The sequence below is a fragment of the Cylas formicarius genome, unplaced genomic scaffold, assembly GCF_029955315.1.
Source record: "Cylas formicarius isolate icCylForm1 unplaced genomic scaffold, icCylForm1.1 PGA_scaffold_7__23_contigs__length_41026272, whole genome shotgun sequence".
Lineage (NCBI taxonomy): Eukaryota > Metazoa > Arthropoda > Insecta > Coleoptera > Brentidae > Cylas > Cylas formicarius.
Window position 1 is genome coordinate 34,423 of NW_026844352.1, and position 21,291 is coordinate 55,713.

A 21,291-nucleotide genomic window follows, 5' to 3' on the forward strand; every position below is an offset into this window, starting at 1 on the left:
TTGGATTTTTGTATGTTTCGGGTGCCTTTTTGGATTTTTCCTTTGGGTTTTTGTGTTTTTTTTGAGTAACATCAATTTTTTTATAACAATAATTAATTAACATCAATTAACTTTAACCAAAAAGACCATTATAATTACGGTTATTAAGCTCATTTAATGCACTTCGAAACATACTTGAAGTGTTAGTGTTTGTAAGTGTAAGGCGAAAGTCAGCGAGATACTTTTGGAGATCTCAGCACACAGCACTTAGAAGTGTTTCACCAAAATATCTAGCTTTAATGAGTAATCATCAGGCCAATTAGAGTTGTTTGTGTTTTTTTATGTTGTAAATATACATTCTTCTGTGTTATTATTACTTCTGTGTCTATTTACTCATTCGATTGATTTTGTTTGTTTTTAATATTATTTATACAAATTTTTGTTATTAACTATAATAACTTTAATCAAGGTAGAATTTTATAATTTTAATATTTTACTATTAATATTATTATTATTATTATTATTTATTTATTTATTTATTTATTCACGGTGAAACTCATTTTACAGAGTTGAAGTCATCATATTATAAAATAGTTATTAATAGCTACCCCTACCTATCTAAACAGATTACAAATTAACTAAATTAACAAAGCTCACATACTATGTAAACATAATGAAATATAGTCTTGAAACAATAATGAATATATTTTTCAAAGATTTTCCATCCATTATTTTTATGCAATCCTCAAAATCGAATTTAAACGCACCTTTAAGTCGCAATTCTTCGTTTAAACGCCAGGGTAGTGTTCAACGATTGACGTCATACGCAGCCTGAACGCAAAATCGTTCACAGGTGTATCTGGCCCTGTACTTGCCTCTGTTATATTGATAATCATCGTCAAATCCAAATGTTTACATTTTTTTGTAAAACAAATGAAATTCATCATCATCTATGATTTACATACTTGATTTTAAAATAATTAATATCTCAATTCTTTTCCACATTGCTTTCGCTCCCTAACATCTACTTTATGCAAATTAGAGGGATCCTAATTTAGGAAAGATTTGAGGTGTGTTGGTCTTAAAAACTGAAATATTAAAATTTTAAAAATTATCTTGCAAGTTTTCTGAACTTTACGAAATAAGCTTTAAGTTGTCCACCCTGTTCAATGTTCCATGTCAATACAAATTTGCAGCTTATTACTCTCTCGCATTAAGAAACTTACGCACAGTATTTTATTATTTTTTCATTATTCTCTGAAAATGTTCCCAGCGCGCACAATAAATAACATCCACATTAATATAACCGTTTCATACGAGGTTGGAATTTATTTTCCTACTTTGTTGACATGCAACAATCGTTAATTTTTACTTTCGCAATGACAATTGTTTTCGAACGCGCGTACATCGAAATCGATTTTTATTCTCTACTTATACTTACTTACCACACACGAGATGATCAAGTCTACGTCCTGTAGCACTGTCGAGATGCTAATCGCAACATATCGCGAAAAAAATGATTTTTGAAATGTTTAAACTTTATAGACGCCTTAAGTTGTCAAGATTACGAGGCCTGCTTTGTTTTCAACATTTTCGTCTCAGTCGCTATGAAAATAATTTACTTGCTCGACAGCGTTGTCAAATCAAATAATTCAATTTTTTTCCCTTAAAGCCGATTTTGTAATGATTAAAAAGATTCCTCCTGCGTCGGTTATTCTTGAATCGAACTTGCCAACGCTTCGCCAATCATTCGGTTAGCTTCTTCAGAGGTTAACCGAAACTGAATTGAACAGTTTCAGTTAAGCTCTGAAGAAGCCAACAGAATATGAGTAGGCGAAACATTAGCAAAGAGAAATCCAGAAGTTTTGTAAATAGTACAGTAGCGTGTGGAAGTATCTTAAAAAAAAAACATGTTTTGATCGATCCGCTCTGCATATACAATTTATCCGCTATTTAGAAACATACATCGAATTGAGAAGATAAATCTGTAAGGTACATTGAGATTCAAGGATGTGTAAAAAGATGGACATATTCATTTAGTATTTATTTATTCATATGTATATATACATGCAACTTTCGAGTTCACTACATGTAGGTATGTATAACACGAAAGTTGCATCAAAATTGGTTCGCTCTATCCGAAGTTTATTATAAGCAATAAATGCACTTTTGTACACACCTGATGTTTACTAGCATTTTTATAGATATGTATTTGTATTACGTAATGTTGGAAAAGTGAAAATTAAATATCATTCTGTACAAAACAGGTAAGTGAACAAGAACAAGTAATACAAAAAAAATACATGTATCCACCTACTCTTGGGTAAACAAGTCCGATATGTTTGTTTGTACGAGTCTGTTGAAAAACTTAATATTACTTCTAATAATTGTGTTTTTGATAACTTCCTGCCAAGCACCACTGAAAACTCTTGTCCATCATCAATTGCTTCTATCATCTTTATCTGGGAATCAGGGAATGGATTATGCCTCGATCCATGGGATGCAGTTTTAAACTAGTATTGACTGGCATAAAAACCAATTTGATTGGTTTCATTGGGATGTGCTGTACAATTATCTACTAGAAGAATAATTTTTCTGTTCATCTTCTTTAATTACGTATCCCACTAAAGCAGCTCTTAACATTCATATCAACTGATGCGGACTCACCAACAATTTTTCCTCCAGGGATACAATTTCTCTTCTTAAAACGTTCAATCCTACTTCTGGAAATCACAAAATCTCTTGGTTCTATTCTACTTCCCATCTTACATGATTTTTGCTGAAGAACTGGACCGCTTATGGGAACATATGCTTTACTTTTTTGGGAAAACCATTGTCCCTTATGAGCTGATTTTCTGAACCTTTTACAACTTGCATTCACTTGACTATAGGACGAGAGAATCCTACCTTTTTTGTCCAGGTAATGTAGACAGTTGCTTTAGGCAAATTCATTTGACGACAAATATAAATTTGTTTCATACACTTTTAATTTTTTGTAAAACATCGTATTTTTCTTGCAAAGTTAATGTTTTTCGTTTTTGCTGCTCCATTTGAAGGTCTCTCATCAATATCCTACACAAAATCTAAATCATAACAACTAACCAAAACAATAACAAAACAAATGTATTTTACACTTTTTCCGGGAACCTCCGAAGAAGTTAATTTAAACGGAAAATGTATCCTAATATGGAAATATTGTAATTGAACTCCCAAAAACCATAGCAAATGTTGCTATACAGAAAATAACCCTTTTCCCTTCGCATAAACCCCAAAAAATTAATTAATTTAATTACTATTTCGCAATCTCGAAAAAATGTAACGTTGTCAAAGAGATTCAACCAGACCATTGAAAGCCACCTTGAAACAGCCGGGATTTTATTAAACAACCCCCAAAAGCTCGATATATTTATTTCGCAATCGCAAAAAAATCTTTGTCCCAGAGTTTCAACCAGATCATTTAGAAGAGCTTCAAAATTATGTATTACTCAACCACCTTGAAACCATCGGGAATATATAAAATTACCCCTAATTATGAAATACCCAAAAGTTTAATATATTTTTTACACTAGTTAATATGGATGTGTAATTAAAAATAGTCAAAAGTGTTAATTTAAAGTGTGTGCCCTTTTGCAATTAAATCAAGTGTCCACGCGATGTTTTAGTATGTTTAGAAGCATGTTACGTAGTAGTTGTTCTTTCCTAAACACAAATAAAAATCTCGAAGATATTAAAGATCTGTTACTTTTGTTTATAAACTCCCTCAACCCTATTTTCGTTTTCCTTGTTCGTGTTTTTTAGTTAAGAACAATAAATTGAATAGCAAATTTGGTCAAAAGTGGTCAACTATGGTATTCCATTATTAACTGAAAATTGTTTAAGAAAAATAATTACTAAGCCTATGTGGCTTTCTTATTGCACGTGCTTTACTTTTGGTCAAAACACTTCTTATGCCAAGAGTTCAGACTAGGTCCGGTAACATTGAATGAATGCCATTACCGTACATAAAGTGAAGTGTGATAGGCTAATTTTGAGTATCAAACTCTATCGACCGAGTCGGTAATTGGCGAATGCCCTTAGCCAATTTGCTCACGTTACGACAAAAACGAAGAAAAAGGAGAAATGTTTAGGACTTCGAATTGGATTCTGTGGTGGAGCATTGCACGCGGCGGTTTAACCTCCGTTCGCTCCCGACAGAATCCCTTGTATTCGTCCTCAAAAGTTTGATATCGGTTTCCACTGTGTGGACTTAGTGTTTTTAGTGTTCAGTGGATGTTTTAAAGTGATAATCGTCGTCGGCCCCGTCGTTTTTCCCTGTTCACGCCGGTATGGAGGCCGGATGGGCCCGGATGGTCCGCGGTGGAAGCGATTTTTTTGGTATCGGTCAGAATCGTTTTTTGCTAGCTGAGCAAATTATTGGTTATTCTTCTTCTTTGTACGTGGTGGTCATTGACCAGAAGCGAAAATCCTGGACGGAAGTCGGCAATGGGCGAATGATCCTAGCAGTCGAGCCCAACATTTTTTTGTGAAACGCATAATTGAATTGAATTGAATTGACTTCGAATTAACTATGGTCACAAAACTGATCATATTTGATCTAAGCGCCCTCTGGAGCAAAGTACAAAACCTAAATCTGCGTATCTGGGTCACATAACTACGATTAACTAAATTCCGTAATTTTGGTAGTCTCACTGGGATGTAAGATATTTTATTTAAAAATATTTAAATAATATAATATAACTGAGCTCTGAAATTCCACACTAACTTATACATACAGATACATCCCCCAATAATTTTTGTAGTTCTGGTTGAGCCTTAAGACTTTCAAATAATGTGCAGACTTCCAAGACATTGTTAGCCGTTGATACGGAGGAGTTATTAAAAACCGCCAAAAGGCGTAATTTTCCAATGAAATCAACGCGAAAACCACGCGATGTTTTAGAAGCTTCAAATGAAAAAAAACGACGTCAAATAAAGTATGCCGCATTACAAATATTCGAAAACTTGGTACCTCAAGTTTCTTGGTTCTTATATTGATAGCGCCTTGAGATGGGACCGGGACCTTGACAATGTCTGCAATAAAATAAATAAAACCTTTTCGCAATATTAACAATTAGAGATTCATTTCTTGAGAAGGCACTAATAGCTTTTTACTACGCGTCAGCTTACTCTTCCATTTCACACAATATTGTCAACTGGGGACAAGCGAATGATGCTGAGAGAGTGTTTATACAGCAAAAAAGAATACTTAGGCTGATTTTTAAACTTCCTCCGAGGCAATCATGCAAAGAGACATTTCAACAGCTCAAAATATTAACAATGCTTTGTATATACCTATTTAAAATACTTTTGATCACACATAAAAATAAATATTCACAAAGGAAGCATACTGATATCCACAGTTACAATACTCGCAATAGAGAACATCTGCTGAAGCCAAAACTCAACCATATGTTTTATAAAAAATCATTAAGTTACGCGGGACCATATTATTATAATTTGCTGTCTCCAAGCTTAAGCTTATCTATAAGTCAATTTAAAAAACACATCAAGAGGCTCCTGTCGGCCAATGCTTTCTACAGCCTAAAAGAATTTGAAGCGTACCTGAGAGCATCGTAAATAACGTCAAAAGTTTACCGAGATTTTTCTAATGTATACTCTCTTTTATTTTAAATTACATTAACTTGTTTGTCATGTTTGTTAAATAAATACATACTCGTATTCGTTCTATACATTACTTAAGATTATCATATACATTGTTTTTACAATGAAACTTGTAATTTATTATTTGTATTTATTGACGAAACATCTATTGTATCAGCTGGTTTTGTGAATAAAAAATCTATCTATCTATCTATCAAAACATGGGACAATATCTTTAAATGTGCCCGTTTAACGAAAGCACGCCTGTATTGCAGTTTGTCACTTTTTGAATTAGTCCCGAACAGATTCAGGAGTTTCTTGGACGCACCAGTATGGCAAAAAACAGTTAGTGAATTTTCGGTGAAAGATTTCATATGATTTTTTTGCCGTGTAGACCTACCAAGGTTCATTGGAACCTCTCGATTTTTGTCATCAAGTTCTTAGAGTGCTCTCGACGCCATCTACCCGCCTGCCAAATTTCAACCGTCTCCGACCAATTTAATATTTTCCCATTTTCCACCCATTTCCTGTCTTTCCCTTACGTGTTAGAGAAAAGTTTACTGGACACAAAATGATCGTCTCGACGAGATCCACCTGCCTGCCAAATTTCAACCGCTCATGAACACTTTGAATTTTCCCAATTTCCACCCATTTCCTGGCATTCCCTTACTAGTTAAGAGATTAGTTTATTGGGCACAAAATGATGATCTAGACGCGATCTACCCGCCTGCCAAATTTTCAGGAGATTCTTTTAAATTTTTGGAGAATGCGCCAGAATAGTGAAATAGATAAAATAGTTAAAATTTAAGTTACGTAGTAATTTTAAATTACTAAACACAAATAAAAATCTCGAAAATATTAAAGATCTGTTACTTTTGTTTATAACTTTGCTCAATCCTCATTTTCGTTTTCCTTGTTCGTGTTTATTAGTTAAAGACATTAAATTGAATAGCACATGTTTGAAAAGTGGTCAACTATGGTATTCCATTATTAAATGAAAATTTTTTAAGAAAAATAATTGCTAAACCTATATGTGGCTTTCTAATTGCACGTGCTTTACTTTTGGTAAACATACTTCTTATGCTAAAAGTTTAGACTGGGCTCGGTAACATTGAACCAATGCTGTTCATGGAGTGTAGTGTGATGTGTTATTTTGAGTACGCTTGGAAATTTAACAAAACCTCTCGACTTAAGTCGGTAACGGGCAAATGCCCTTAGCCAATTTGCCCACGTTACGAGAAAAAAGAAGATGTTCAGGGCTTCGAATTAACTATGATCACAAAACTAACCATATTTGATCTAAGCGCCCTCTGGAGCAAAGTACAAAAACTAAATTAGCATAATCTGGGTTACATAACTACGGTTAACTAAATTCCGTGATTATGGTAGTCTGCCACAACGATGTAAGAAATCTTATTTATAAATATTTAAATAATATAATATAACTGAGCTTTAAAATTCCATACTAGGTTTGGTACCTCCCTCAGTTATTTTTATAGTTCTGGTTGAGCCTTAAGACTTCCATATAATGTGCAGACTTCCTTGTCATTAGCTGTTGATATGGACGAGTTATTAAAGACCGTCGAACTGCCCTATGGAGAAAAGTACAAAAACTAAATCCGCGGAATGTGGGTTACCTAACTACGGTTAACTAAATTCTATTATTTTGGTGTCAGTTACTGGGATTGTAATAAATATTATTTAAAAAATTTGATATAACAGCTCTAGAATTATTTACTAGCTTTGATACCTCCCTCAGTTATTTTTGTAGATCTGGTTGAGCCTTAAAACTTTCACATAATGTACAGACTACCAAGACATTGTTAGCTATTCATAGGGACATTTTATTATTTAGGCTGTATTGCCTTATAGAATGAGTCCCTGGTTTATTTAACACGGATTCAGATTGTTTTTTTCTAAAGAAAACATTGCATGTAAATATGATGGCAAATGTCTTAAAACTTTGGCCCTTTGACCGGCAGTATTAGAAGTCAGAAGTCTTTATTTTTAGAAGAAAAATTTAATTCAATTGGGTTGCCGGTTATAGTTCAAATTATCTGTGTTTTAATTTTGAATTAAATGTCTTAGTTTGGGAATAAAATGTTAATTTTTGCAACTTTGCATCATGAATAAACAATTTTCGTATCAGGATTTCTACTTATTACTGTAAACATGGGTAGCTTGGAAATTTGTTTAAACGCTGTACCGATTGATGATGGCAGTGGAAATTAAAGCACTTAGAGCATATATAATTAGAACTGGTTGTTAATTGCTTTTATTCCAACGATTTTATTAAAGAAAAAGTATTACAGAATGATGGAAAAACTGCAAGTAGTATTTAGCAAGACCATATGATTGCAAACAATTTTTTTTAGTGAAGTGGAACGAAACAATTCTTGTGCGAAAGTCGTAAAAGATTATACATTTATATATTTTTTATTTGGCATATTACACAAATAAAGCCATTTTAGTCGTCTCGTACAGGGTGAGGATATTCCGGATGATCTTGCAGCCTAAAAACATTATAAGTGATTTAACGGATGTCCAATACGCAATATACGTACTGTTTGAGGTAAGCCAATCTTGTCTCGTCGTTCTATCGGTCTAGAGCTTCCTAAAGAATGAAACGAAACTACAACGATTCCATTCGCTTGTAGGAATTCCATTAATTGCGTTTGAGGTACATTTAATTCGATTTGGTTGCAGACTGGTTTAATTTCTGCCTCTTTAAGAAGTCTCTCTACTTGTCTTTGATTGAAATTAGAGACGCCAATCGTTTTGGCGCGACCCGCCTTCACCTGTTTCTCCATTTCCTGCAAAATAATCCCTTCAATATTAGTTTCGTGCAAGTTTTTAGACAGGACTCACGCGCCAAACGCCTACATGATGCATAGACAATCCGTCTACGCCCCCAAACCTGCCTCTCATTCGAATCGGGGAATGGACTAAATATAGGTCAACATAATTCATTTGTGGGGCCGCCAGGGACTCCTTAAGAAATTTCTCCACATTATGAAAAACAGAAGTTATAGCTCCTGCCATAATATTACCTTATTAGAATATTACCCTTCGGGATAGTTGCCGTGAAATGGCAATTTCGTAGTTATGAAAACATCGTCTCTCTTGAGTTTTCTAGATGAAAACCACTTGTTGAAGACCTTGCCGATGATATGTTCGTTGCCGTATACATATGCAGTGTCGAAATGTCTGTAACCTACTTCCAAAGCAGTCTCCAGTGTTTTTTTGTCAGTTACCTAAAAATTACACCGACCTATACGATAGAGTACTTAGTTATGAATATTAAACTGTACCAAAAAATCAATGGGTCGTTTAACACAATAATAGATTTTTTGATTTAAGCTTTTTCGTTTTTTAATTATACAAGTAATGAACAACTCAATGAACAAAAAAAGGCGTCTCAGTTATGTACCCGGACCACAGACGAAGCCCAGAGTGAAAATAACCCCTTGCTGACTCCCCGCTAAAAGAGAGATATATTCGCTTCTTATATTGTAAAAGTGCTTTTAATTATTCCAGCCTCTGTACCGGTTTTGTTTCGGTTTCTGTGCTAATAAATCTTTTTAAAAACTCTCTCCCGAATTCGGACCATTTAAGTTCTCCTAATATTCTTCTGTAAAGATATTTTTTAAAATGCAATGAAATCCTTGTTTTTCCGTTGTTCACATACCTTTTTCCACTCAATGGATCAATTATGTTGTACGATTGAAAATTATTTCTTTATATTTTAGTATAATATTATATTTGTTAAAATAGACAAACTCGTATCTAATTAAAATTTTCCTCTCTTGCCCTTTCTAACTAGAATGCGTATCAACGTAAGGGCTTTGTTCTTAGCGTAGGTGATCGATTTTAAAGTTGGGATTGAAACGAAAATTTTAAAGGTAATTTTTAGTCCTTCGGCGATCGCAATTGGCATTAGGTTAGATAAGCTGAAGAAAAGCGAAGGAAACAGAGGAACAAAGGAAAAAAGTTGATACGAATTGATATATATTAACAAAAATTGTACAGGCTGTATTCTAATTGAATGTTTCCATTTCAAAAAGAAAATTTAATATGAGAAACACTGCAGAAATTTTTTTTTTTATTTTTTTCAATCTGATGTACGGTTTTCGCTTAAAAAACCTCTTATCTGCATGTTCATAACAATATCGTTAATATGACAGCGTTCAGAGAAACCAGTTTGTGTTTTTAAGTGATTCTCATTTAAAAAAAAACACTACCTGCTGTTAATAATTTTTATACTTAATCGTCCATTATTAAATTCATAACAAGCTTTTTGAAACTAAGTTATAAGATAAAAACTAAATAAGTTGTTGATAGTGTACACCACCTTGAAGGGTAAGTGTTTCAGCGCTTGTCCTCATATTGCAGGGCACTCTTGAAGTATACCTCCAGTGTTTCTGTTGTAGGAAATGGTCAATTCGGGATATTCAAACAAGTCCGAAACTCAACAATATTTTGACACTACAAAACGCAACATGAAAAAAGATGAATCCAAAAGTACAAAGTAACCACGCGTCTCTTATTCTGACATAACCTTCTTCTTAACTAGACCCTAGTCTACATTCGTTCCTCGGACCATAGATGTAGGATATATTTTATTGGTTCGTTTTACGATTACCAACACGCCCCTCAATAAAATAATTACTTTCAAGGTTATGGTCCTTAACAAATAACACTTATTTTAGCTTTTCTATTCTAAACCTAAACCTAAACGTAACGTTTTAAATTTTACGTATGTTAATGGTTTTGTAAACAAATCTGCCAGTTGATTTTCACTCTTAACATATGTTACAGTTACAATACCATCATCGATCTTTTCTTTGATAGAGTAAAACTTAACATCAATATGTTTTACTCGTTTATTGTTTTCAGGAATTTGAGCTATACAAATTGCTGATCGATTGTCTTCATATATTGTTGTGGGGCTATCAACATGAATAAAAAATCATACATTATTTTTCTCAGCCAACATGCTTCAGTTACTGCTAGACTCAACGCTATGTATTCTGACTCTGTTGATGATATGGCTACTGTTTGCTGCTTCTTGCTGGCCCTGGCGATAGTACAATTAAACATCTTAAATATAAAACCTGTGGTGGATTTGCGATCAATCGTATCTCCACCCCAATCGGAATCAACATATCCTATTAACAAATTTTTGTCATCTGGCTTAAACATTAGTTTTAAATCTAGTGTGCCCCGCACATAACGCAAAACCCTTTTTAAAGCTTTGTATAAGTTTTTGTTTGCTTTGTCTTGAAATCGACTTAACAAATTAATGCTCTCACATAAATCAGGTCTAGACCCCATTGCGGCGTACATTAAACTTCCCACAATACGTCTGCATAATTTTTGCAATGCCAGGTCAACTTTTTCACATTTAAAGATTTTCAAATCTATATTACTGCCTAAAGGAGTGTTTATGGATTTACAATCCTGCATACCAAAACGAGTTAACACATTTTTTAGATATTCTTTTTGTCCTAATTCAGTAAGTCCTTCATTTAGTCTCTGTTTAACTTCTATACCTAAGTAATTTGAAATAACTCCTAAATCTTTCAAATGAAAATTTTCATTTAAAACTAGCTTAAACCTATCTAATTCGCTGTCATCTGTACATAATATTAAAAGATCATCAACATATAACAATACAAATGATTTGCCGTTTTTATTCAATTTAAAGTATAAACAATAATCATTCTGTGATCGATCAAAACCTTTATTTCGCATGAAAGAGTCAAATTTTTTTTTCCAACAATATGGAGATTTTTTTAGACCATACAGCGACTTATTTAGCCTACATACTGTATTACTATTACTTTTATTTTTACCTGCTAACACCATGAATACCTGTTCTTCTATATCTCCATACAAAAAGGCGCTTCTCACATCCATTTGGTGTATTGGTCTACCCATCTTGCTGCTTACTACCAGTAAGATGCGGAAAGTTTGCTACAGGAGCATATATGTCATACAACTCAGGATCACTTCTTTCTTGAAAACCGCGCGCAACAAGTCTTGCTTTATATTCTCGGTCACCTTTTTTTTTAAACACCCACTTACTATCTATGACGTTTTTATTCACGGGCTAAGGCACTTCAGTCCACGTATTGTTTTTACGAAACACTGCCAATTCTTTTTCCATCGCATTCTTCCATTTTTCACTATCTGTACTGGTTATGGCTTCTTCGAAGGTCATAGGTTCTTCTATTTCGGTGTAGAAGGTCACATCATAGTCTCTCATCCAATCTGGTCTTCTAACTCTTCTCTTTTCCAACTGTTCATTCTCTTTTCTTTCTTCTGCATTCTCCATGTCTATTTCAAATTCTGATTCTTGTATTGGTTTATCTTCACTGTTTATGTCTGTGTCCAAATCTAACAAAACTACGTTAACTTCATTTTTCTTCTCTTTTCGGTCAGCCTCCTCACTATCTGGTATAAACACTACATCTCTGTGGATTTCTACTTCCCCTCTTTGTGGAAATAAAATTCGATACCCTTTAGTTGTCTGTCCATATCCTACCAAAATTCCAAGTTTGCTCTTTGAATCCAATTTCTTTCTTTTGTTTTTAATTATGTGCACCGCTACTTTGGAACCAAATTCATAAGGTATTTTGTTCGGAATGGAACTACATCCAATTCTATTTAACACAAAAACTGAAGTGTTAATAGCTTCTGCCCACAGATTTTTGTTCAAACGTTTGCTTTTGCATTTTTTTCATCGCTTTCTGCATTACCACCTTCTTCCTTTTTCTTCTTATTTTTGTTAAACCAAAAGTCTGTAATTAAGTGTCCCTCTTTTCTGCAGCAGTGACATATTTTCTTGGTCTTTTCTGGACAATTCCTCTTTATATTACACTTTTTATTGCACTGAAAACATACTATATCTTTCCGTTGTTGTTGAAACTTGTTTGACCTAAATGTTTTTGTGACTAAAGCTGTCCCTGAACTACTAGGTTTGTTTCTTTCTTCTTCTACTAACAATCTTGACATCAGTTCTACAAAGTTTGTTTGTCTTCTGGCATGGATTCGCACGCTGAAACAAAGTACTTTAAACTTTCGGGTAGAGACATAAGTATCTTTGTGATTGCCATTTTATCGCTTATTTCATCTTCTTGTAGTTTCAGATTTCCTTGAATTTCTTCAATTTTCGATATCAACCCAGCTATGCCAACTTCGCCGTACTCCAAGCCAAAAAACTTCTGCTGCAATAAATGTGCACTTATCTGAGATCTATTTTCATAGATTGTCACCAATTTTTGCCACATTTCCGCTGCTGTGGTACATGCCAATACATGGATAAGGGCTTTTCTTCCAGTCTACACACAATTATTTCTTGAGCCTTTGCATCTTTCATAATCCATTCTGTAACTTTCTTACCCGTTTCGTCGCCAGGCGGTTTTACAGCAGCCTTGTTAACAACTTCAAACAGTCCCTTGGATTTTAAACACACCAATGTTTGAAATTTCCAAAGTGTCCAATTTTCTCCATTCAACTTCACGACTTGCAATCCTTCTGCCATCACTATTATTTGTGGCGTTCGTTTTTATGCCAAACTCTTTAACGTTCCCAAATAACTTGGTATTGCTTTTTTTTCTCTTTCGACTACGTTTTATAAACGTATATTTTAACTTTTACGACTCCCGAATTCTTATTCACACAGCATGTCTGGGCCCATAACCTGTTGTAGGAAATGGTCAATTTGGGATATTCAAACAAGTCCGAAACTCAACAATATATTGACACTACAAAACGCAACATGAAAAAAGATGAATCCAAAAGTACAAAGTAACCACGCGTCTCATTCTGACATAGCCTCCTTCTTAACTAGACCCTAGTCTACATTCGTTCCTCGGACCATAGATGTAGGATATATTTTATTGTTTTTTTTTTTTAATTACGCTTTATTTGGCCACTACTGCTAAGGCAATTCGGCCAGCTTCTCGGTAGTGGTGTGCAATAAACTATTTCCATGAAGGATGCCTCCGTAAAGAGGGTCTGGGTGATACCATCATCCTACTGGACGGCTATACAGGAAAAAAAAATGGACGAAAGAATTAGAATATGTGAAAACAATATTCAAAGTTTTAATCCACATGCATCAATTCTAGCAGCAAAATCCAACTGCAAATTGAAATTGGTTTTCTTTTAATTAATTGCTGCGGTTATATTCTCCGCGTATTTTGGTGACAATCTCACTGGGTATACGGCCAGAAAAACTCATATGTCGCTTGGGTGTCGTACTCCGCTGTGATCAGGACTAGTACGACTCAGGCAGAGACCAACGTGAGAGCATTTTTCCGCGTGCCAGAATTAATATCTCGAGTGCCGTCAAGTATTGCGAAATTGTGCCGGTCAACAGCCAGAGCTATATCAAGGTAGGCCAAGAAGAAAAGAGATTGTCATTTTTCAATCAATATATTATTTTTTGAATCGCCCCGTTATTTCTAGCTTCAATTAAACAAAAAATTACAGTCCATTGCTCTTTCTCGTCCATTTTTTTGGTCCAATCGATCACGGATATTTAATTAATCGCGAAAATAACGTGGCCAAATTTCAGTTTGCTCTTTTCAAAAGGAACAGAATTTAAAAATTTGAAATTTTTTGTGGTTCCATTCGGACAGGTACCGAACTCGCACCGATTTAACCTAGACGTCGCCGTCGCATCCAACGATCGATCGCGCTATTTTCGGCACTGCGTACTCGCAAAAAATATATTGGTATTTTCAAATTTTTTTTGTCGCATAAGGAAGATTATTATTTCGGCGTTGTATATTTTTTGTTTAGCATTTAATTGTCGCATTTTTTTAAATATTCTCTCAAATACTCTAATTTAAATATTAGCTCGTTAATCAAAAAATTTACACTCCACTCTACTCTCGCTCTCTCCCCCCGCCCCCCGTCTCACCGATGTTTGCAAGCGTTTATATAGGAGTGCCTATTGTCCACTACTAACTAAAATATTTTAAATTTATTTATTTATTGATTATTATTATTGTGATCATTATAGGAAATTGTAGAGTTCAGCTTGTTGTATTTTGGCTCAGTTAGCTGACCGTAATTGATATAATCTATCTATATAATCTAATATAATCTTCTAGTCGTTTGAGCGAAATGTTCGCAGTGGCTACTACAATTCACATGGAGTTCAAGGTTCGTTATATGCATTTACCAGCTATTCTTACGGACTTTGAAACCCAACATGCAGCTATTTTAAATATTTTGGCAACGGTTGACGATAGTGACCTGGACGAACAGAGACATATTAGGAAAGTTTTTGAAGACACATATTACAAGATTGCCGCTACTTATTCCCAATTGTTTGATGGTACTAAAATTAACCCCAGTACTCCAAGTCACATCAAGCTGCCTAAATTAGAATTGAAAAAATTTGATGGTTCATTGCGCAATTGGAAGACATTCATCGACCTTTTTAATTCTATGATTCACAATAACTTAACTCTTTCAAATGTTGAAAAGTTTACATACCTCATAAATTCCTTAGAAGGGCCCCCATTGAGCATTGTACAGTGCAATCCTTTAACTGAAGGTAACTATATCATTGCTTATAAGACATTGACTGAGCGCTATGAGAACTCTCGCTTAATTTCTGTCAGTCATTGGCGTGAAATAGAAAAAATAAAACCCCTCCAGAGTGAAACGGACGTGAAGGCCCTGCAGTCATTATTAGATAAATTTTCCGAACATTTATCAGCCCTCGACTACTTAGGTCATCCTACTAAACAGTGGGACTTTGTTCTCTTTTATTATTATTTATATTAACTACAAAAACAAACATTTTGAAGTTTGCTCTAGAGACTGTCTCCCACTCTTCTGATTCCAAGATAACGGAAAAGGAAAAACCCTCTAAATCGCAGAAAAGAACCTTTCTTTTAAATTCTGAGTCCTGCAATTGTCCAGTTTGTCATAAACGAGGCCATTTAATTTATAGTTGCCCAGAGTTCTTAGAAAAGCATTCTGCTAACAGGTATAAGTTGGTAAAGATAAAAAACTGGTGCACTATTTGCCTAAGTTTAAAACATACAGCATTCAAATGCTCATCTCGTGTACGTTGTGGAAAATGCTCAAAGCCACATCATACTTTATTACATCATGATAAACAGCTCAGCCCTGGTCATAATCCTTCCACCAGTTCAAATAATTTTATTAACAAATGTGATGCAGGAACACAGTCAGTTGCTTTAACGAAAATTGATTCTAGCCCTGGTGGTAGAGATTCTTCAGTTCTTCTAGCTACCGCTCAAATCAAAGTTTTAGACTCGCTTGGTTACTACAGACCTGTTCGAGCTTTACTTGATAGTGACAGTCAAGTGAACTTTATAACATCTAAATGTTCTAATAGGCTTGGACTTACTCGGAAGCCTCTCTCACTTTTTGTAAAAGGCTTAGGAAATACCACCTCGAACGTTTCTCAAGAGGTTACTTGCACGTTTATCCCTCGAATGTCCAGTGAATCCCGAATAACCCTTGATTTCGCAGTTATACCCCAAATTTGTGATAACATCCCCAGGTCTGATTTACCGGATGTTAGCTTTAGTAAATTTTCCCACTTAGACCTTGCCGATGATAAATTTAATATTTCAAGTTCCATTGACATGCTTCTTGGTTGCGATGCATTTGGATTTCTCTTTAAGGAAGGCTCTATTTCTCACTCTATCAATGAACCTGTGGCTATTAATACACATCTGGGTTGGATTATTACAGGTCGAGTACCAACATCACCACCAACTCTCTCAAACAATACAATTTGTTGCACCTCTACACTTTCACTCGAAGAGGTTGTTAATAAATTCTGGCATCTCGAACGGATTCCTCAAATAAACGCCCACTCCCTTGAAGATCTGGCTGCAGAAAAAATCTTCGTTGAAACTTACTCTCGAGATATACTGGTCGATACATTCTTCATCTCCCGTTTAAATTCTCTTCTCTACCGGTATTCGATCATTCAAGAGACATTGCCTTACGTAGGTTTTATTCACTTGAACGACGACTCTTGCATAATCCAGAACTCCGCAAAGAATATAACCTATTCATGCAAGATTATTTGTATTCCGGTAATATGGAACTTGTTAAACCTTTGCCACATACTAATCATCAATACTATATACCTCACCATTGTATACTTAGACCTGAAAGTGTAACTACTAAACTTCGCGTTGTCTTTGACGCTTCGGCAAAGGCGGCTAATAACTTATCTCTTAACGACTGTTTGCTAGTTGAACCCAAACTTCAACAATTTCGCACTCACTCTGTCGTTATTACCGCCGATATAAAGCAGATGTTTAGGCAGATACTGATGTCGGAACCTCACAGAGATTATCAGCGGATTGTCTTCAGATTCTCCAAAGACGATCCTATTCAAGATTATAGGCTTAATACCGTCACTTACGGAATCTCTTCCTCCCCCTTTCATGCCATTAGAACTTTAATCCAATTGGCTCAGGACCACGAAGATCAATTTCCTCGAGCTTCAAAGGTTATAAAAACCAACGTTTATGTTGATAACATATTGTCAGGTGCTGATTCTTTCGAAGCAGCTTTGAGCCTTCAAAAGGAATTGATCGATCTCCTTGCCTTAGGGGGTTTTCAACTCCGGAAATGGGGTAGTAATAATCCCCTTCTTATTTCCAATTTAGATAAATCGCTCTCCCAAGTTCCGGTTTCGCTAGACAAAGAAAGTGATCAAACTATTAAAATTTTGGGTCTGCAATGGTGTCCCACCTCAGATACATTCACTTATAAAATTGATCCCAGACAGCATGCATGTACTAAACGTAACTTACTGTCCGATTTGGCACGAATATTCGATCCTCTCGGGTTCTTAGCTTCCGTTACTGTCTTTATCAAATTATTAATTCCAAAAACCAAAACTATGGTCTTCTGGAATAGAATGGGACGAACTGGCTCCAGAGTCGGTGTCGTCCGCTTGGGCCTTATACAAGGAGAATCTGCCACTCTTGTCCTCTTTATCTATTCCTCGAAAGGTTACCTTCGATGACAAGAAATTCTGCGAATTACATGGATTCTGTGATAGTTCTGAAAGTGCCTACGCCGCTGTAATTTATGTACGAGCGGTGCTAGGTAACCAAGCAAAAACTTTCTTCTTGTGTGCCAAATCAAGAATAGCCCCACTCTAGAAAATTTCAATTCCTCGTTTAGAGCTATGCTCGGCTGTACTCTTAGCAGATTTGATCGAAATTGTGATGCAGTCGTATCGAAATATGTTACCCATCAGCTCAGTCTTCGCATGGTCTGATTCAACTGTTACGTTTTCGTGGATTCAATCTTCACCCCATAAGTGGGCAATATTTGTTAGCAACAGGGTTACCCACATTCAAGAAAAGGTATCTCCTAGTCAATGGTCTCATGTGTCTACACAAGAAAATCCTGCTGACTGTGCTACCCGCGGCATTGTACCCTGCGAATTACTCCACTTAGAAAAATGGTGGGCGGGGCCGTCATTCCTAACTTCCCATTGTGACCTTTGGTCAAACGAGTCTCTAAAGATCAACGAAGTGACATTAGAAAGACGAAAGACGACTCTTACTATTTCGACTACAGAGAGATGTTGCTGGGATAACCTAATAGACCTGTTCTCATCTTTATCAAAATTGAATCACATTTTCGCTTACATAATGCGCTTCATCTCAAAGACTAATAATCCAACGCTGTTGCTAAATGAATGTTTTTCTCTATCTGAACTCGACCAAGCCCTCTTAATTTTAATCAAGCAAATTCAAAGATTTTATTATAACAAGGAAATAACTGCACTCTCTAAAAAAGACTCGTATAATTTGAAGTTCTTCCCGAAATATTTTCGCAAGCTCACTCCCTTTCTTGACCAAGATGGTATTCTCAGGGTGGGCGGACGTTTACATCACTCTTCTATTCCATATAGTAATAAACACCAGTGTTTATTTCCAAGTGATCATAGGCTGACTCGTCTGATTGTGGAGCATACACATGTTAAGTACTTACACGTTGAGCTACAAACTACCCAATACTTACTTAGCCAAAGATATTGGATCCCGTCCTCTAAAAGAGTGATACGAAAGGTCATCTCTTCTTGCGTTCGTTGTTTTAAAGGTAACCCCTGTTCTTCTCCTCCGGTAATGGGTAACTTACCTGCAGTGCGAGTAAATGAGATAAAATGCTTCACCAAATGTGGGGTTGATTTCGGTGGTCCATTCCAAGTAACGATGGGCAAAATGCGAAGCTCGAAAAGTTATAAGGCTTATATTTGTCTTTTCGTATGCTTGGCCACCAAGGCTCTGCATTTAGAACTCGCTACTGAATTGTCTACGGATGCATTCCTTGCGGCGTTAAGACGGTTTATTTCTCGGCGTGGTCTTGTCACGGACATCTACAGTGATTGTGGCACTAATTTTATTGGAGCCGCCAAACAACTCGCTCAAAAGATGCATAATGCTTCCACACGAGAAGGCATAAGGTGGCACTTTAACCCTCCTTCGGCGCCAACTTTTGGTGGAATTTGGGAGAGTAACATCAAGTCAGTGAAAACCCATATTGTTCGGGTAGTAGGAACCCATATTTTAACCTACGAAGAGTTCATTACAGTTCTGACCGCAATTGAAGCGATTCTAAATTCTAGGCCATTGTGCCCTGTTAGTTCCGACCCTAACGATCTAAGCGTTCTAACTCCTAGTCATTTTCTAAATCTTCAACCTCTTAACACATTCATTGAATCAGATTTAACCGAAGTTAAATTGGCAAGACTCTCGCGTTGGCAGTTATTACAGCGCATGCATCAGGAATTTTGGAAAAGGTGGCATCGTGAGTATCTTCACACCCTTAACCAAAAATCCAAGTGGTATGATCCCTCCACTGATATTAAAATTGACACCCTGGTGTTAATTAAATAAAATCTCTCTCCTCCATTGGCTTGGCATTTGGGGCGCGTAACAGAAGTCCATCCGGGTACGGACGGAGTGGTGAGAGTAGTCTCTGTTAAAACGGCAAAGGGTATTCTCAAACGCCCAGTTTTAAAGGTTTGTCCTTTGCCAATATATTAGTTATTAATGTTTTCCAATATATTAATTTTTAATTTTAAGCTTAGAATTCGCGTGGGTATCGGAATTGTTATTACGGTTTCTGATAATTATTTTCTTTTTTTTTGGATTCATTAATAAAATGTTGCCATTTTAGGTGGGCGGTATGTTCCGTCCAGTCGGAATTGTTTTGTTTTATTTTTCCTCTTTAATTTTTGTAATTGGGGAAGTTTTATATCGAGCAAATTGAAATTGGTTTTCTTTTAATTAATTGCTGCGGTTATATTCTCCGCGTATTTTGGTGACAATCTCACTGGGTATAGGGCCAGAAAAACTCGTATGTCGCTTGGGTGTCGTACTCCGCTGTGATCGGGACTAGTACGACTCAGGCAGAGACCAACGTGAGAGCATTTTCCGTGTGCCAGAATTAATACCTCGAGTGCCGTCAAGTATTGCGAAATTGTGCCGGTCAACAGTCAGAGCTACATCAAGGTAGGCCAAGAAGAAAAGAGATTGTCATTTTTCGTCTCGTTACATCAATATATTATTTTTTGAATCGCCTCGTTATTTCTAGCTTCAATTAAACAAAAAATTACAGTCCATTGCTCTTTCTCGTCCAAGAAGTATGTTTACCAAAAGTAAAGCACGTGCAATTAGAAAGCCACATATAGGTTTAGCAATTATTTTTCTTAAAAAATTTTCATTTAATAATGGAATACCATAGTTGACCACTTTTCAAACATGTGCTATTCAATTTAATGTTCTTAACTAATAAACACGAACAAGGAAAACGAAAATGAGGATTGAGCAAAGTTATAAACAAAAGTAACAGATCTTTAATATTTTCGAGATTTTTATTTGTGTTTACTAATTTAAAATTACTACGTAACTTAAATTTTAACTATTTTTATCTATTTCACTATTCTGGCGCATTCTCCAAAAATTTAAAAGAATCTCCTGAAAATTTGGCAGGCGGGTAGATCGCGTCTAGATCATCATTTTGTGCCCAATAAACTAATCTCTCAACTAGTAAGGGAAAGCCAGGAAATGGGTGGAAATTGGGAAAATTCAAAGTGTTCATGAGCGGTTCAGGCAGGTGGATCTCGTCGAGACGATCATTTTGTGTCCAGTAAACTTTTCTCTAACACGTAAGGGAAAGACAGGAAATGGGTGGAAAATGGGAAAATATTAAATTGGTCGGAGACGGTTGAAATTTGGCAGGCGGGTAGATGGCGTCGAGAGCACTCTAAGAACTTGATGACAAAAATGGAGAGGTTCCAATGAACCTCGGTAGGTCTACACGGCAAAAAAATCATATGAAATCTTTCACCGAAAATTCACTAACTGTTTTTTGCCATACTGGTGCGTCCAAGAAACTCCTGAATCTGTTCGGGACTAATTCAAAAAGTGACAAACTGCAATACAGGCGTGCTTTCGTTAAACGGGCACATTTAAAGATATTGTCCCATGTTTTGAGGTACCAAGTTTTCGAATATTTGCAATGCGGCATACTTTATTTGACGTCGTTTTTTTCATTTGAAGCTTCTAAAACATCGCGTGGATTTCGCGTTGATTTCATTGGAAAATTACGCCTTTTGGCGGTTTTTAATAGCATTAC

General features: G+C 35.6%; 1 protein-coding gene across 1 annotated transcript; it reads right to left on the bottom strand.

Moving 5' to 3' along the window:
* Positions 1-8,018: 8,018 nt before the first annotated feature.
* LOC132704343 (prostaglandin-E(2) 9-reductase-like) lies at positions 8,019-11,559 on the bottom strand. Its single transcript, XM_060674285.1, has 5 exons — positions 11,494-11,559; positions 8,686-8,751; positions 8,488-8,622; positions 8,184-8,432; positions 8,019-8,132 (listed from the first exon to the last, which is right to left on the bottom strand). Exons 1-5 carry the CDS (start codon positions 11,557-11,559, stop codon positions 8,037-8,039), a joined length of 612 nt encoding a protein of 203 aa, XP_060530268.1. The 3' UTR covers positions 8,019-8,036.
* Between the last annotated feature and the right edge of the window lie 9,732 nt (positions 11,560-21,291).

Excerpts from the sequence above, each read along its gene's own strand:
- LOC132704343 (XM_060674285.1), bottom strand. The coding sequence starts at position 11,559 with ATGGGTAGACCAATACACCAAATGGATGTGAGAAGCGCCTTTTTGTAT. Across the intron at positions 8,752-11,493 it reads ATGGAGATATAGAAGAACAG|AAAACTCAAGAGAGACGATG; the intron begins GTATTCATGGTG and ends GTTTTCATCTAG. Across the intron at positions 8,433-8,487 it reads ATCATGTAGGCGTTTGGCGC|GAAATGGAGAAACAGGTGAA; the intron begins GTGAGTCCTGTC and ends ATTATTTTGCAG.